We start from the raw sequence: 20313 nt of genomic DNA on the forward strand, positions 1-20313 counted from the left end.
ATTAATGAAATTTGGCATGTTATTCTGTAACTGCAACTGTGGTTTAATGTCAGATTTTGGTGTTAATCGGTCATCCAAATTACATATTCTCGCGATAGATTCAGAAAATAGATTTAGATTCACGTCAAATATCTATATTTCGTGACTATCGTTCACTAACGCCCTGCAATGTATTTGAGGTTTTACACAAGGTCCACAATTTTAAATTGAAGAAGAGAAATGATACTTTTATTGGAGATTATATGAGAAAATTTCAAGAACAGTCCCGCTGATTGCATAGCTTTTAGTCGGTTCTGAGTTGTATCACAAAATGTTTATCTGATTTTTTAATAATTTTTTGATGCAGACAACCTGTGTGGCAAAAGCCTTTTTTTTCTCTCTTTTTTTAGAGTATTAATAAATCTCAGAATTGTATTAACAAAACTACTCAGCATATCATGATATATTTGAGCGTTTACGGAACAGGTCTGCGGTCCTGCTTGGGTAATAGCTACAAAAAAGTATGGTCCGATGATGAAATCTGCTGTAAAACCACACCAAACAGTTACTTTTTGAGAATGGAGTGGGATTTCTTGAAATACATGGGGTTTTCCAGATGCCCAAATTCTAGAATTCTGAATGTTAACAGTCCCATCCAAATAAAAATGAGCCTCATCACTCCAGAGAATTGTCCAAGGCCAAGCCTCGTCGACCTCCATCCTAGCAAGAAATGTCAAAGCAAAGGTTAATCGAAGATTATAATCTGTAGTTTTTAATTCATGCAAAAGGCTAATTTTATATGGATAAAATTGATGAATTTTTCTTAAAACTCTCCATACTGTTGAAACACTAACACCCAGTTGTCGGGCAATTCTACGTGTGTTGCTATTACCAGCAGTGCTCGTCTGATTTCTTTCAATGACTGCAGTTACAACATCTGTGATCGTATCCTCCGATACCGGTTCCCGTTCTCTACCAGACCAAGTTGCGAGATAACCTTTTTTTTTTTTTTTTTTTCAAATTTTTTAATCATTGCTTTTATTGCATTAATTGATAGAGGTCATTTGCGTCAATTGTTTCGACTTCTAAATTCGCGAAGAGCGGTCGCTGCATTGAACTGATTAAGATAAAAGAGCTTTACAAGTAATGCACGCTGTGCTAAAGTGAGACGCATTTTACACATCAACTGATACTTGAAATGATTTTCAATGCCCCGCTTCTTTTTATAACTTAAATAATGGCGTTGGTGTCGACTACGTAATTGGGATTTTGCATTTTGCAATTTTTCCCCATGTTCTATGCAAAATTTTAACTGTCTTAGAGTAAAGCGCAACATTTTCCCCTATCGGCAACTTTTGAAACTAATTTATTTAAGAGGATTCCTTTTTCTTATGTCGTTAATAGAACCCGTACAAAATTTGGTGGCTTTGCGGCTGATAGTTCAAGCTACAGAGGTCTCTAAGTACCGTCAGTTAAAAAAAAACACCCTGTATATCAATATTATTAAATACAACATTTTAAAAACTATTAGCATTATGAAAAAAAAAAAATAACTGAAATTCAATATTTATAGCTTTTACTATAATTCTACTTATCCATATACTATTCCATTATTTCCACTGTCTTAAATTTTATCAGTTCGCATGCTATTTATGATGAATTCTGCGATTTTACACTTCTAATTATATGTGGATTGCTTTTAGTGTTGAAATCCTCCTACTTTTCTTGAATTCAAATAATGTAAAACTAACATCATTCAGGATGTTCATACTTAGCACATTCTTTACGTCCATCTCAGATATAAGGATGAGAAGCTTCCAGTATAATGGTTGATTCTTACCATCCTGTTGGGCATAATAGCAGTGCGAGGTCTAGTCATCTCATGCCAATGACGGGACGTGCATCCATTTGGAAGAGTACCGTGGCCGGTAATGGCCTTTAGGACCCAACCATAGTTTACCCCTATTGCTGCCGCGACGTCCTGATCTTTCAGTTTTGCCATTTGCCTTCGGGTAGATCGGGAAGGATCAAGTCTGCTTATTCTACGCATTATGTATTTATTTTATTTGTTTTCAGTTTTCATTCATATAAAGAGTTTATATGCAGAATTCCACATGGGAAACCTAAATGCTATTGATTGAGAGTTAAATAATTAAAAATGCTTAGTATGTTTTTTGGACACGAAGTGATCTCGTTTCAGTTTATTTTTGCTTATTGAGAATATCGTTTTTTTTAACAAATTGATAAAGATTTTAATATGCTTTTAAAGATATTATATTATTAATTATTCCATATATATTTCTTGATACCCCAAATTTATATACAAAATTTAATTGATGCTTTATCCATACCTGACTTTCGTACTTTCCACTATTGATTGATTGGTCAGGCTTTTGTAATTTTGTATTCCTTCAATTTACGCCTAAAATCATTATTCAAACTTGACTGGATTTAAAACGTATCTGGTGCATGTATACAATGCTGATTAATTAGAGGATTCGATAGTCAGAGTAGCAGTTATTCCTCTAAAATCGAGACAATAAATTATACGACAATAACTCTAAGAAAGTTTATTTGCTTGTAGAAGCATTAAATTGTTCCATTTTACAATGCAGTTTTCTGTAAAATCGGAGAGTCGTATAGCATTAGAATAAATCTATCAATCTAATTTCGAGTTAAGTAAAAGTCAATTCAAACTATGAGATAGAAATAATTTCTTCTTTGAGTTTAAGTTATAAAGTTTGTTTCTTCCCGTTTTTGAATAAATCCATGTTTTTTGTCGCATTATAATTTAAGGAGAAAAAAAGAAAATAATCTCAATGGACTAGCTCTCTTTGTAAATAAAATTGCACTTAAATTGGCTGTTTCACCACAATACCCTTTATGGGAAGCGAACTCTTCAAATATTAAAAAATACCAACGACATAAAAACCACAATTTAACTTTTATTCATTGAAGACAAAACAACAGATGTTTAAGGCACTGAACAAATGATTACAATCAACAAAATGTACTTTTTTGTTGATAAAGAGGACTCGTTTTTAGAAAACAGCTGTTTTCGAGCTTGTTGAAAGTAACACAAAGAAATCATCAGACGATACTTGGGGATGATTCATTCGATTGACGGAGTTTCTGAAACTCATACCTGAAGTCAGAATGAATTTTTTTTTCCTGAAAATGACAAGACATGTCTATGGCAGAAGAGGTTACTGGTCAATGCTCTTCGTAGTGAGTAAACTCCGCACACCTCGAAATTATTCAAAAAAATAAGTACAATTTTGATTCAAATATAAAGACAGATTTTTAAATAAAAAGGAAATATTTCTATCTATACGCTCAGAAATAGATATACATCTTTTTGCTGGTCACTGGCTTAGATTTATATGAATCAGCATTTTCATTATTCTCACTTGATTTGTATAAGGCAATTTTATAACTAAAAGAGATGCTGTGTTAAAAAATATGTATTTGTTATTTTGTGAGAGTAAGTTTGGAAATCCAAAATTTTAATGAAATTTTTTATACAAAATTATTGTATTATAACTTCGAAGATAATTACTGGTTATGATCTAATCCTTTATGGTTGATTATTTCCTGGTTCACTGATAATTTGTTCAGCTTTTACATTAAGATATAGAAATCATGTAATACGTTTTTAAAAAATAAGCATTCTTCCATTAACATTTTATTAATTATATAAGTGTAAGTTAGACATTACTCTAAGAGTGTTATTTTTATATTTATATGAGATATTGTAATTTTGCATTACACCGACAATCATCTGAAATTATTTTATCCACTCATATTTTTCGACCTAAAACCAAATAAAACTACACAGGTAAAACTACATCCGGTAAACATTTTGTTCTCTTTTTCTTTAGTTCAAGAAGGAAAAGCTGTCATTTTTTAATACGCCGATTTTTAAATAAGGAGCAAGAGTTTCTTTAATAATTAATAGTTTTATTTCAAATATGCAATTTCAAAATTTGTTAGTCATTAGTTGCATATATATATATATATATATATATATATATATATATATATATATATATATATATATATATATATATATATATATATATATATATATATATCCTTAAATTTAAAACTAATTAAATTTGAACTAATTTACTTATTTATCAAATTGCATAGTTGATATTTAAAAAAATGGGGGTTTTAATTAAAATATTAGCGATACATTTCTAAAGACAAATTTCATTGCCTTCTATCAAATATATGATTCAGCTATAACTATTAATTTGGGGTTATGGAATGCATAACATTCTTTTATTGCACTTATTTCAATGCAGAATTATTTTAAACCCAGTACTCTTCAGTTACGCTGTTTTTCTATAACTGCTTTTGCGCTGAATGTTTCAATACTTAAATTTGATATAAAATTATTTTTAGAAAAGATTAAGACAAGCAAGGTACTAAAAATCTGGACGCAAAGTGAAACTCTCATTTGGCCTTCTGAAAATGTAAACTTTGGAAGCATATAAGTGCGCGGGAAAAATAAAAAAGAAAAGAAAACTGCATCCCCCCCCCAAATTTTCTATGCAAAAACTCTCAAAAACAAGTAAAAAAAACCTTTATCAGTGATTGCATTAGATGCGCAGTGTTATAAAAATCACACCGAGAGAAATCACATTTAAAATATGCTTATTTCTAACTCCAGTTACGACGACATTTTCTTTTACTTTTAAATTACAAAGACGTTATGTTTGCCTTGCCTAACACAGATTGTAGCATGTGATACATTTTTTTTTTTCTTTGTAGATATGATCTAAAACAGCAGTATGAAAATTAATGAAACAGAACAAAATTTCCATCAAAAACATTTCTCTTATAACTCTTCCTTTTTTTTTTTTTTAAATTCCAGGAGAATGCAGAGAGGATAGTCCTTGTCAACACCTGTGTTTCGACCTTCACGATGGAACCTTTGAATGTGCCTGTAAAGATGGCTTCACGCTGTCTGTGAATGGATACAGTTGCATCGGTAAGTATTTTTCACCCTTGTATTCTGTTCTTTAGTCTTCAAAGATACACGATTTTGAAATAAAGTTCAATGTAAACTATGATGTCAAGCTTTACATAAAGATTTTATAGTTTAATCTTCTTATTACAGTATTATCTAAGGAATAAATTAAATTTTAAAACAATGCACATTCCAATTAAAACTAATTATTTCAGGCGATTGAATGAATAATTTATCTAAACATTCATATGGCATTTTCATATTTCTGTAAAATATAATAATGCCATATGAGTGTTTTCGTTAATTCTACTCTAAAAATTGTGAACCTTATATTCCCAATCACAGCACGTGCTACATATTTGAAAAAAAAACCCATGAAACTATGCTATAAAGCTATAAAATAAAATTAATTAAATAAATACCACAGCAAATTTGACAACACTTCAGATTAGAGATATTTTAAAATCAATTTTAGATTTCCGGTTAAAATCTGAAGCACGATAGAAACAATTCTGAAGCTACAGTATTGAAATCTCAAATTAAAATCAAGCATGAGCATTAAAAATGTATCAGGCAACTAGCAATAATTTCTCTGTTTCCGCCAACAGTTTATAAATATAAAGAACGAGCTTCTTATTTTGCCTTATATTATGTTAATTTTATTTGAACAATTTGTCTCTTTTTCTGCCTTATAACGAGATTTTTATTGATTTGTTAATTAACGTATTATTTTAAAATTCGCCACGAACAATATTAGATAGCAAAGGCAGGACCTTCGCCTACGTTATCCTATCTAGATCTCCACATAACAGCTGCGCGACAATGAATTTAATGCTCACCAAGTAAATGCGAGATGGAACAAAGACCCTGAAGGCCTCTTGTTAAATTCCAGAGTACTGTGGTTTAGAGAGCTTATTTTGCCATAATTCTATGATGTATATGAGTCGGGTGCGCATTAAATTTATCATCGATGTTTCAATGTTCTCCTGCTGATGAGATTTATAATTCTGGAATATGTGTTTTGAGCTTGATTGCTATTCTAATGATCTGATAAAGGCTAAGCATTACGAGGTTGGTTCGCATCAAGCTTCGTACAATTTACAAACAAATCAAATAAAAAAAATATCCAAAATAAAAATGGATGATTAAATTGAAATCATATTTAGATAAATTTGTCAATCAGGTTTTGAATCTTAGTTCAACATTTTATTAAATTTATAAAGAGAAAATAAATTACATACTGATTCATATTAATTTCACATTGATTATATTAAGGATTGTTGCATATAAATGTCCACTTATAAGTTTTTTCAAAAATATTCCAAGACAAGACAATAAAATGTATTTTCTGGACATTTCCTGAGAAATTTCTTGATGCATTAGTCGTAAACAAGTCAGCAAAGCAGCAAGTCAAAAAAGTCTCCAAAATATTAAGCACAATCCATTAGTTGCCAAGCCATACAGAATGTTTCCAGCTATAAATTATACTTACTAAAACTTCGAAAGCAGATTCCTGATTCCCCTAAGTAAGGATCAAACTGGAATTCTGACATATTGATCCATTATACTGTCGTTAAACCTTTCCCCAATGAGATATTTATTTCTTGAACATTAGAAGGATACTCGTTAGATACAATATTTTATTCTGTTCTATAGATACACTTTTCCTATGACTTCAAAAGCATTTTTCTATATTAAACGTGGCAACATCTGCCCAGCACTTTTGTGGAAAATATTTGATGTCTTATATGTTGACAGTTATTGGCATAATTCATTAAAAATGTGATATGGTTATTTCTTTTCGATAAGATGAGTTTTGCCAATGATTAAAGGTTACATACAACTTCGAATTTTTATTGGGTATGCTTAGCGTTGAATATTCATCAGTTAATTTATAATTCGTTTCGTACTTTTTTAATATTTGAAAGAGTAGTTTTAGATAAATTCTATGACTTTTCTTTTTATAAATTGCTAAAACTTTACAATAAAACTTAAATCATTTCAGCTAAATATTTTTGAGAAATTAGTTTATGAATTCAGAAAAAAGCTGAATTTTCATATTAAAAGAAAAAAAATATTAACCCATAAAAAATGTAAATTCATGGTCGAATTTAACTGATTTATTGGTAGAAAGAACTTTTCAACAAGATATATTAAAATTCGAGTTAATTCCCTCACGTGACAGGATATTTTTCTGTCAAAAGCAATAATTATTATACATTTTCGTGGCATATCAAAACGGCACGAAAATGTATAATAATTATTATTTAGCGTTATTAGAAAGATTGGATGAAATGCTTTTTTGTCGTATGGCACAAACCACTGAAAGATAAAAACATACGGCCTTTTGATGTAACTGCTGGAATCACTAGCGAACATTTGTTACTACAACAATCACGAATCATGCAATAATTTGAAAACAAATGTTGGTACCTAACTTGTGCAAGTTTTTCCTTTTCCTTTTTGAATCAATAAAATGCGTTGACGAATTTGACACATGACATTTTATATAAAAGAGATGACAAAATAATCATAGTCCTTTGCATCTAAATAAGCAGGATAATAGCAATCAATAAGAACATCATTTTCCAACGAACTAAAGGTCACAATTTATTCAGAATGCCAAAAATAAAAACATGCAAAGCAAGTCAGTTGTTGCGGCATTGTTAATGATTATATTTCCAGAAACGAAAATGAGATTGTCTGAGTACATCCATTCATTCTACTAATGTTTTGTAGACTTGCGCGATTTTCCACATTTTTGAATGTATAGCCTATACATTTAGTTATTGCACGCAAGTGCAACTATTGTAAGTGTCTATCACGCAACTCCGATTACAGTTTGTCTATTTCATATTGTGTTTTTTTTCTGAATTGAATTCTTTTGCCTTTAAAAAGGTAAAGATGTGGAATAATCCAAAGATTGTTGCCTTAATCATATTGTATACTTGTAGCATAATCTTGTGGGTTATGGAGAAATATTTCTTCGAGAAATTGGAGCTTATTCCTCGGTGGACTTTTATATTGGCCATCACGCTCTCTGGGTTTGAATCCGATGTATTTCTACATTTCGGGACACAAAAAACTGTTAGTGCACAAAATAATTTGGACTCTTGATCTTTTATCCTCTTATAAAGGATGAAACTTTTGAAATGTGATTAAAATAAATAAAGAAAATTTGACTTGTTTCCCATTATTATTCGATTATGATTCTAGGTTCTTTGGAAAAATATTGTTCTCTGCTATAATTATTGAAAGAATTCTCAGATATTTTTCACATATCTCACGGCATGAATGCTTCAGTTATGTGGATGAGATGCTGCTGTTGAAGTAAGCGATTTATCTCTTTCCTGGAGGAATGGAGTTGTTGCTTGGTTAATGGGCTCATCGCCGATGATGGTTCGTACCTCTACCGGAGAAGACGTAACATGCTTTTATTTTCTGTGCTGCAGAAAATCTTATTCAAAGCATTGCAGAAAATAAGTGTTAAAGCGTTCTTCTAATTTCATTGCTTATTTTGACAACTATTATTCAATATCAAATGAATAAAGAAAGAATTTTTTCAAAAGGTAGGATAGAAAACTTTTATTGATATTTGTTGAACAGGTTATAATATATTTACTTATTTATTTCTAAACTGTCAGAATTTTCTATGCTTCGAAACAATTTTTTCTCCTCAAAGAAGAAAAAAATGACGCTTTTGTTTTTAAAGAACTGTTACTTTTAACAATTGGGTGTTTTATTACCCCCAAACGATAAGACAACCGGAAAATAAAACCACTACTTTACCAAGAGTTAAGACTTACATCGCCTATTTTTAAAGACACTGTCTTTAAATTCATTTGACATTTTACTACTTGTAGAATGAGGTTTCCTATTACAGAGTAAATAGACTTTTATGGTGTTGAAGAAAAAAAATAAACATTTTGCGATTTTCCACCTGTAAGATGAAATACACTGATAAAAATTGCATCCACTTGTACAGAGAGGTTCGTGATTTTTGCTCGTAAATCAGGTGAAGTGGTGAAAATTGGACAAGGTCCTTTGCAAAACCCATACATATTGCTGGGCGACACTAGATCAATGCCAACGGAAAACAGCGCTGCCATCGTTATTGTGATAAGAAAGCGTAGTGACAGAGTACGAAAATAAATGGAATGAATTTCAATTTTATTCACGCGTTTCTCTTTGGACTGATAAGTAATCATCTGAAATGCTTTGTACTAGGATTTATGATATTTTTCATAGATTATTGGAATATGTCGTTGTTGAATTAGTAATTACGGCATTGAATTTACAAAGGCATGGTAATTTCCCTTTGCATTTTCATTATCAAGTAATCGTATCATTTTTATTATTCATTTATTCTTTGACTCAACAATTCGCTTAAAGAGCTGGATTTAATTTCATTTATTTTAACTTTCACCTTACATCTAATCAATTGTAAGGCTTTATTAGCAGCGAAAATGAGTCATTAAAATGTCATCAATTTTGTAATTATAATGCATCGTAAAAGTTTCATTCAGTTTCAATGTGTAGAGTGGCCATTAAATAACTTTTCCTATTAGGAGACATCTGCAGATAAAATTGTTGAACGGAATGACAGCGTAGGAAAATAAGTTTTGCAAAAAAAAGGGGGTGGGGAGAAAAGGTCACTAAGAAAAGAAATTTTGGAGCTGTCATTTTTGGAGTAATTAGATAAATAATTATAATAAACGCAAAGAAGATCAAATATGCAAAATTTTATTATTGTTCGACTAATGAAAAATGTCCATATAAAAATGGATAATATGTATAATGAATATCACAGAAAAAAAATCCATAATTCGTTAAAATTAGGATCTTCTGGCCCACATGCAACATTTTCAATACAGTTCCATTATAATGGAACTGTATTGTGATTATTATTGTTATAATACGTTAATAATACATTTTTACATATATTGTTATTCCGTTAACGCAATATCCGGGTACAAGATGTTGCATTAAGGTAATCTTTCTTTCCATAACTTTCACTATTCATATGCGAAATTTGGTTTCATTCAGTTCATTAGTTATAGATGCAAATATATCCAAACAAAGAATATTTTAATATTATCCAATAAATCAATAAATCAGATTTTCCCGTATTTATGGCTGTAATACCTTTTCTTTATCGTATCTAACCTAGTCCATATCATTACTGTTGTGTAAAAATATTTTACGTTAAAGCATCTTGATGAAAAATATCTGTATAGGTTGTTATACCGTCTCTAATATTATTGAATGTGATATGTGATTGTTTTAGGTTTTCACAAAATACCATAAGTCTCACTTATTACATCGAAATTTCATGTGCTAAGATATTTTGATGTAACGGTGTGATACGTCAAGGGCTCATTGTTAAGACACCGTGATATCTTCTGTTGCACAAAACGATTCTGGAGCATATCGATTGCGTTTGAAACAGAAGTTTTATAGGAATGAATTGATAAGTTCAGGCTATGGCTAATCATCAATAAATGGGGATAGATTGTCTACCTGAAATAAAGTGAGGCGTATGTAATTAAAAAAACTGTCCAAGCTAGCAATTCATTCATTCTCAAATAACATTGGTTAAGAACTATAGGCTCAAACTTGTCACTAACTTGTCTTAAATATCGGGAAATATCTAAATGTCACGGAATAAAAATATCTTAAATGTATCACGTATTCATGATAAAAATTATAAACTTCGTCACATCTTTTTTCAATCAAGAAAATTCATTATAAATGGTAATTTAATTCGCTGTATGAAACGATGGACAAGCTGCTAAATTAAATTACGAATTAGTTTTCATTAAAAAAAGCTGGCGAGCAATATCATCTTCTTACTTATCTTCTAGTTAAGCAGTTTAATTTAATAGACCTTTTTTCTCATGGATATTTTCCAACTACTCTTCGAAATATTTCAAAGCTTATAAAAAATGGTTTAAAATATTCTCGAGGCGCTAATAAGAAAAATAAGAGGATTAAAAGCTAGGGAGTTAAATAGCTCTTATGCTTCTGAGAATGACTTAAGAAAAATATTCAAAGAAAAAATTAAAGTTAGCATTAACGAAAAAGAAAAACAATGTGTGTTTTTTTAAAACTTGTCTCAACGAACCTTCGAAATGGGACTTATTTGCATAGAACTTGCACATTTTAGCTATTTAGCTTCAATTTTTTAGAACTTTTCTAATATCTTTAATGCTTAAATCGTGTGAGTTTCTGCTAATCAATTCCAATGGCATTTCTTAGGTAGTAAAAGGCATTTTTAAGGGAGTTGAAGCTTTAATATTCTAACAGCATTGATTTTATCATACAAGGAGATCATAATTAAACTATAAGTGTTTAGAGTTCATTTATAAAGCAAGTGTTGGATCAAATACAATGCCATCTCGTGTACACAATATTTAAACTATTGGAAATTAGTTAATGGAAAAAGTTCAAATTTTCTCAACCAGGATCAAAAATGGCGCTTTGGGCGATATTTTAATGCATGTACAAAAATTAAATAAAGGCACGTTTTGCTTTATTGATCATATGTTAATGTATGATCATAGTTAACATTTTTAAATCATTTAAATTTATTGCAATCACAAACATATACACACAAAGAAATAAAAATGTACATTATTTCTTACTATTAACAAAGGTTTTTTTTTGTTGCTATCGAAGAAGTGAGCTTATGTACACTTTTCGTTATCACAGCACTGATTCGTTTGTTGCAATTTACTACATGTCGTGGCCTTATTCCTAGTGCATTTCGGTACTTAACATAATTTCTGACACTAGAGTGTTTGTAGTTGAATCTCACCACCAAGTGAACATTTAACACATAAATATTTTTAAACAATTTTGTTTGTTTTTTTAGTATTTACAATTTACTTTTTGTAAGAATAGTTGTGAAAACGTGACGCAAGTTTTGTTTGTCTAATCCCTATCCTTGTGCTTGCAGGCTATGAGCTCAATTAAAAAAGTCGGTGTGCTTCACAAATGCGGATAATTTAACAGAGTTAAAGGATGGTACAGCCCTCAACAAAAAAAAAATGCGACACTTATATAACTATAACAGGTTTATTTGCTCGAAAAATGGATTAATCAATTTAATTACTATCTTTGAATTGTGCCTTAATCGAAGGCGCGACTTTTTTAGGGCTTTGGTTTATATGCCTTTTTCTGTATGTACATCAAGTTTCATTCTAAACCCAACAGTATTTCTTGAGATATAATTAATTCTGTTTGCTTAAAATCCCACTTGAAAATAGTCAGCTCACTAATGGCTATATATTAAAGAAACTTCTGAGAAAGAGCAGAGAGAGAAACTAAAGAGCTTTTCTTACATTTTATTTCACAGAGATTTCGATAAATTAACCAAACATGATTCAGACTGATCGCAAACATGAACATTCATTTCCAAATCCCCACTAATATATAATTTTTATTGAAAATTTAAGCATTTCATTACTTTTCAAAATATTTTAGAGTCGTCTGATCCCGCCTTAGATATTTCAGCAACGCCCCAAAAATTTTATTGCGAATTAAATGCAATGGATTCAATGTTTATAAGTGGAATTTTGCTTCAATGGTAAGAAACTAATTCCCAAAATGGCTTTTTGAGCCAATGAATTTATTACGCTTTATTTAAAGGAGGAAATTTTCTATTCGTGAAGAAGCGATTGTTAATCAGAGAGAAAATTTATTAAGCTGAGAAGTACTTTTTTTTTATTAGGATATTGCACAATTGGTTTTAAACAATTTTCAACAATATTTTAATCAGATCAATAAAATATATAAGTTTAGAATTTAAAATTACAGAAAAAAGATAATTTCCAAATGAAACTTTTTTTGACGCTATCTGGTTGAAATAACTGCATAAGGCAGCGTTCACATGATGGTAACTATTGCGTGTAATGGAAGGCCACGCCTACGTCAGGAACGTCACAATGGCAAATGATTGTCTCATTGGAACAACAATTTGTCATTACCCAATTGCTGTCACTTGATCTTCCTGAAGTAGGCTTGGCCTTCTATTGTGCGCAATAGTTGACCTTGTGTGAACCCTGCTTTAGGCAAATATTTATGACGGTGAAACAATTTATCCTTGGAATTCGCATTTTTCTTTATTTTAATAGAATTATTGTTGTTGTGTTTATTACTATTTTGTAGTATACAAAATACTAAAGAAAGCACGCAGTTAGCAAGTTTGTATCAGACATGAAATACGGACGTATCATCGAGTTTTGTTTGTTTTTCAATGTTCTTTTGCGCTTAGGCTAGAAATTTTGATTTTTTTTTCTGTATTTTATTTTAGTGATAGTTATGTTACGTGATGAGAGCAAGTGATTATTTTTGTCTAATTTGAATGAGAATGACGCTATATTGCTATTACTAACCATATTGCTAATTAATATGAATGAATAAAGGCAATTTTTTAGTAATGTAAAACAAGGGATTCCTTAATAATACATAGCAGAATGAGGGCCTTAAGAGAGGGATAAAAAAATTCGCGTCACAAACAATATTTATTATTTAACAATTAGTTAGTCAATACTGGATTTCATGGACACCATATCTGTATCCAAATTTCTAAAATAAAGCTACTTACAAATGTGCCCCAGTTCAAACATTGGCACTTATTGCTGCTATAGAAAAAGTGATGATACATTTTATTGATTTCTAACCTTATCATATTTGGTTGATCACTATTTAACTTAGATAAAATGATTAAATTTCTTTAAATTAGAACCCCTTAATTTGTATATTTTAGGGAAAATATAAAATCATATTTGAAGAACAGATAAGACAGTAATTCTAAGCAATAGAGTATCGTAAATAAACATAATCAAACAATCTCTTTAATACCCTAAAAAATATTTTTTTTTCAATATGAAAAGCAAAAATCTGTAACTATCTCTGATTTTTATTTATAAATAAGGCAGTATTTATAATCCTTATGTAAAATCCTTATGTTGATTTATAGGAATGATTTTTGAATGATTGTTTCATTTATAGGAATGATGGTTAAATTTTATTTAAAAATCCATAAATATGCGCTCAACCAGTCATTGATAATTGAATCTTAATAGAAAAAGAAAAATAATAAAATATAAATTATTTCTTAAAAACAGCAATCCATCAGCATAATTATTCATTCCTCTAATGAGAAATTCTACTTAAGGTTCAACAACTTTTATATCAACTAATTAAATAAAACTATTTATTTTATTAAAACGAACATTCTTTTTATATTAAAATTACCTGATCTGGAAATCTTCCAAAGGCTATTTTAAAATGATGAATGAAGAAATTCTTAATAATGAATTAAAACGATGAAAAAAAAATGATGAATTAAAATGATGCTAATTTTAAAATGATGAACTAAAACTCATGCATCTCGGCGAATAGATGGGTAGAAACTATTAGAAATAATGTTCATGCCCTCAACAAATAAGGGTGTCAAGGCGTTTCTGTTCGATAGTGTGAATTTTGTAGTTAGTTTTTATTTTAATATTTCAACAACTATTACAAATATGCAAATAATCTTTAGGATTCAGATGTTTTAACATCTCAGCTTTACTCTCATGTAAAAATTTTGTTATGTTATAATTCACTTTTTCCTCACAAGTGTTTAAAAATTAAAAGAAATGTTAATTTTTTTGTTTTGTTTTTTGGACTCATTTTAAATTATGCTCACTTATGAGCTTAAAAAACTGAGAATCGTCAATAGTTTTTATAATTCATTTAATATTGGACGCGCCATTTTTCAAAACCTTACAACTTTCGGAATTTTCATCAAATTCTGCATTCGATTTATTTGATGATTGAAGATTTATTCATGAATGAATTTTTGAAGATTTATTTCATGGTGACCAATTGACTGGGCAAAAAAAAAATCGTAGGCGTTTTGAGAAAATTTCAAGATATTAATTAATTAACTATATTGTTTAACACTGTTAATTAGTTTGTCTATCTAAAACTTGTTTCTTTAAGGTATTTTCATCGATATCAGTTTTATGAAGATGTGATAATAAATGCTCGAGTTATAGAAATAAAATTTTTTTGTTGCTCTTGAGGTTTATACAATATCACATATCAGATTGATCAATCGAAACATGATGCATTCTAGAATCATTAGTGTCATTTTTCATGTTGCGAAGCGTTCAAAGGAAGCATTGTAAGCATATTTTCCATTTAAATTACGAAATAAAATCAATAAAGATGTAAAAAATAACCTCGAAAATTGTATAGCCAACAAATAAAGTGCAAACGTATAAAAAAAGCGTTAAACGTTAAAAATATAATGAAGCTGTTCAAAATTCATTTTTGTGTTAAAATATCCTTTGACTGTTAGTCAGTCATGTAAAATGCTTTTTATTTAGTCTTTTTTATGCTTATTTTACAGTCCACATTCATTGCCATTTTTGTCTTTATATATATATATATATATATATATATATATAACGATTTTCTATTTTCTGAATAGTGTGTTTAAGAAATGTCGTTGCGTTTGTCCTAGTAATTTCTTTGTAACTGAGTTCTAAACACTTATACTTTAATTATCACCACTTAACACATTTAAGTTGGAAAATTCAGAATGATTTGCCTTAACAAGACTAATTTCTGCTAATAAATCCATAATTTGAAATATGTTACTCATATAAAACTAACAAAAATATTTATTTTTATTACAGTAAAAGTTATCATTTAGTTAAAAAATTTTTTTATTCTGAACATAAATTTATATGTGGCATAACTCAAAATTTGGAAAAAAATGTGCTTTATTCAAACTTCCACGAAATTAAAAAAATATTGGAATTGTTTTCAAATTTCCTAGAAAATAAGAAACTATGGCAGTTCGAAAACTAATTGGAGTCACATATACTCATTTTGCGCATGCCTAGGAAATGGAAACTATTTAAAGAAACAATGCTAAGTGCTTATTCGTTTTCATGAGTGAATACGACTTTCGTGTTTCGATTTAAAATGTATTTTAGTATGCAAGACGGGTTTCGCTACTCTTAGCTGATCAAAAATTCTCCTCGTGTTTTTAATAAAGGTTTTGCGAAAATATTTGTATTAAAAAATATTTTTCTCCCGCATTGAAATATTTTAGCAGAAGGACACTTCCTCAACTCCAAGATGATATCCTATTTTCATATTGGCTGTTATGTTTATATAGAGGAAATCTATACATATATTAACTTCTTGTTTTCGTCAGAAATCGAGAAGATGAGACAGTCTCTTTAATTTTGTCATTCAGATTTCGGTTCCCATAATAATCTGGGAGAACTCTATTCACGCAATAAACTCTTATTATATCAACAAAAATTAAAAATTGAGAGAGGGAGATATATTTATTTTCTCATACAATTTTATGAGTATGTATATGAAATTAGTTTAGACACAGTTAAAGAGAAAATGAGTAATTTGCTGTTTTAAATTTATTCAAAATATTTTTATTAATGCTATTATACCTTCTTAATCTAAAATTTGAAAAAGCTATCAATATCAAAATACACATATCCATTAATAAGATTTAGAAATCTGAATAGCATTATGATAAAATTCGTGAGAGTTCTAAAGATATAGAATACTGCTACTTATTTCTTATGGGTTTAATATGAAATGTGATGGTATTATTTTATTCGTCTTTAGCGCATTAAAACAGCATTATTCGAAAAATGCTTGACCATTTACATTTTAATAAGAAATTATCCACTGCAGTTGGAAGCTATAGAACTTTGGTTTTCATCTAAGTGACAAATAAATTTGGATCAGTTCTCGCTCAAAGTTATCATGTAAGGCATTATGTACCTACTTCTCTAGTGACGAAATCAAACATTTTTCAGGTGCTTCTGCTGTTTTTTCAGATGTCGCTGACGGATTAATCAACATCGATTCAAACGTTTAGAGAAATTGAAAAATAAATTTTATATGTAGAAAATCAAGCTAATAACGCGTCATAAGTCTTATTGAAACACAAATCATTATGATAACACTTCATTCTTCCCATGCTAAAATTAAAATTAAAATTGAAAGCATGATATTGTTATAAAAAATGTCACCTTCCGATGATATATAAATTATTTTTCGGCGATCTGAAGGATACTTTATAATTGTTTATAACAAAAGTCAGAAGTCAATCAACGTAAATCAATTCTTTCTGCAAATGACATGCATATCTAAAGTTCCTTGTCATTGTTCAAATTTTCAATTATCAAGTAGCCAATGTGCTATCTTTAAATTGTAATGACAGAAATTGCTGCAAAAACTGTTACTTTTGTCCACTAATTAAAAAAAGCGACGTTTATCTCATTTTTAATTTCTGTCAATTGCAATATCTAATAGATATATATTATGGTATGATAAGTTTTTCAATAGCTCATTAAATGTGGCATTCCATAGATTTTGAGTCCTACAAAGTGAAAATTAAATGATTCTGAAATGAAACATTGTTTTTATCTAGTATCCAACGTCCACTTGGCGATCACTCTAGCCATTGGCGAATTTTCCGGAAAACTGGCGACGAAACCGTACCGTTATCTTAAATCTAACCAGTGAGTGTGACTAACATAGGATTAAGGTTTAACGACTTACACTGATTGGCTTTTGAGCCCTTCAGTTCAGTATCAAATTTGGCCTCTTAATGGCTGAGCTCAAAAGAATTGAGATAAAATTATGTTGAAATCCTTTTTTATTTCCTTTCAGAAAACTCCAAGTTACGAGAGAGAGACTGGGGAAATGCATCTCTCTGGATGGAGAATATGACTTCATCCGAAGATTTTTTTAATTCAGAAGACATAGATTCTATGCCTTCTTTACATACGCTGAATGACGGAAGTCCTGAAAGTCGTGCCTATCATCAGAAAGATGGTGTTGAAATCAATTTTGAAACTCTAGACAAGGAATTTAAGAGAAGGACACACCATCGACCCGTCTCTTACGAGCATCTTCATGAGAACTCTGCTAGTCGCTCACTCAATTCCTTCAATGTTCACCCACAGGAACATGTGATTCCAAAGACTGTCAGTCATGGTGATGTCTTTCAACCATTGAACACTATTGCTGTGTCGACACCATCTGTGCATCAAGTTTTTCACACCTGCTCTGAATTGCAATGCGAGCATGGGGGAAATTGTGTACTTGATGGAACATCAAAACAAACAGTGCGATGTAAGTGCCCGCTGGGTTTCGGAGGAACATTTTGTGAGCAAGGTAAGTTTCTATTGTTTATTCATGGTGTTGAGCTAAACTTTTTGATATAAAAAAGTAACCCTTTGCGCTGGCAAAAGATTCACAGATGCGCGATTCGAAACAGTCCACTATAACTCTCTGCGAGGTCATACAAAGTATCGATGTATTGACATGTACCTTATAGAAATAAAAATATATATATATATTCAAAATGAATTAATTTTCTACCTAAAACTGAGTTTATGTAAACTGAGTTCCGGCAAATATTCTTAGTCGACAGATCACGAGCATCATTTTTAGTTCTGCGATAAATTGTCTGTCGATATGTACAATATGTCTTTGGCGATTTTGTTACAAAAAAAATTTGAACGCAAGTGTTAAACGGCGATACGAAATTCTAGTCTGAAACATGTTAGAATGAAAAATACTTTAGCATCGATTCTTTATTTTTATATTATATTTAAATTATAATTCAAATTATAATAACAAAAACGTGTACAAAAAATGTGTTTAATATCTTTACAATCTGAGAGCAGTATCTATTTAATATCATTGTAAACTGCATACACGTTGTTATTTCATAATAAAAAATCATGCTGTGAAATATGCTTGAAACTATTTTCAAAAATTTATTTAAAAATCCTGCGAAATGAAATTAATGTCATTAAAAAACCTATTTTTTACATTTGAAAGTGGTATAAAAAAGATTTATATTTGATAAAATCCTTCGAAGTTATTGAAGAAAAACGTTGGAATTTGTCTTAATTTGTAATTAGAAATTTAAAATATTAAAAAAAAAAAATACTTTTTTTACCGATCAATAAAGAGAAAATTATCTGCAAATTTTTGTAGCTTAAAGTCCAACAATCAGTCCTGTAGAAAGTTTTGCACGATTTTTTATCAAGGTGGATGACTCAATTTACAGATAGATGTCGGCCTATAAATAGTATCATCGTTAAATATGTCTGCAAATTTTGGGAACAATAGTAAAAGCATGAAGCACTGATTGAAATGAGATAAAACTAACTGTAATTTTAATCTCATTCATAATATCTTTTAAATTTTAATTAATATCCAAGAAAATTATTTTTTATGATATTTATTGTGACTTAATCTCATTATAGTACAGTTTTTAGTACCTAATGCTTTTACTATTTTGCTTGAACGTTTTATTTTTGGTAAAATGTTAATTTCTACTTCTTAGTCTTTAATATATTTTATAACTCATTATCTTAAATACTGTCGCATGCTGCATTTTATAAAATATGGAAATTAAAGTAGCATTATTTGATAACTCAGTATTAAATATTAAAAAGATCAAAATGCATTGAAAATAGGAACTTAAAATGAAAATTAAAAAATTTTAGACTTCTACAGAACCAAGAATTTACCAAAATTCGATTTCAAAATTTCAGCTTTTCAAACATTAAACAAATCAAGTTAAATGAAAAAAAGTGTGAAAAAATAGGATCGCTTTTTAGAAAGCAATTAAACTTAGATCAATATAATAGTTAAATTGTTTTTTTCAACAGGCTAATAGAGATTTTGCGAATCTGATACAAAAGCAAAGTCCATAAAAATTCTCTTTCCTAAAAAAAACGTTTTTAAAAAAATCACAAAGGAGACTTAAGGATCCACTCGATAGCACTAACTGTTCTCAATTTGCTTTACCTTTTCTTATTTGCTCTTTAATGCACACATAGTAACCTTACAGCAATGCTTTTTCTAATAGACGTGTCTAAATAGATTATTTTCTTTTTATTTTATTTCACTACTTTGACAGAGAGTAGAACATGTCAATAATGGCGTCTGGGACAATTCTTTAAAATCGTCAACCATAGACGAACTTATCGATGTCGAGAAAAACTTTTTTTTTCTTTTCGCTCATTTCTCTCTTCCGGGACCATTCAAAAAGTTTTTCCTTGAATTTTTTTCCTTTTTCTTGCGGATAGATATACAAAGGAAAAGAAAAAAGAAAGCCAACTTTGAGCCAAATTGAGAAGCACACTTTTTAGCGGTCAGTTTGGAAACGAAATTTCTTCTCCCTCCCCCCCCCCCCGGGATTATTTATATGTTTAAAAAACGTTAATGTCTCTCTATTTTTTTACAATAGTACATTCAAACTTTAATAAACATTTGATCAAAAGAAACTGTCTTTC

The 20313-nt window shown here is 29.7% G+C and overlaps 1 protein-coding gene across 1 annotated transcript in view; it reads left to right on the forward strand.

Moving 5' to 3' along the window:
- Positions 1–20313, forward strand: part of LOC129961010 (pikachurin-like) — a 214304-nt gene that overhangs the window by 98062 nt on the left and 95929 nt on the right. Inside the window, exons 2-3 of the mRNA XM_056074801.1 lie at positions 4862–4978; positions 17669–18175. Of these exons, the coding sequence (XP_055930776.1) occupies positions 4862–4978; positions 17669–18175 (624 nt within the window). The remainder of the gene's footprint in view (positions 1–4861; positions 4979–17668; positions 18176–20313) is intronic.

Source organism: Argiope bruennichi, chromosome X2 (assembly GCF_947563725.1).
Source record: "Argiope bruennichi chromosome X2, qqArgBrue1.1, whole genome shotgun sequence".
Taxonomy (NCBI): domain Eukaryota; kingdom Metazoa; phylum Arthropoda; class Arachnida; order Araneae; family Araneidae; genus Argiope; species Argiope bruennichi.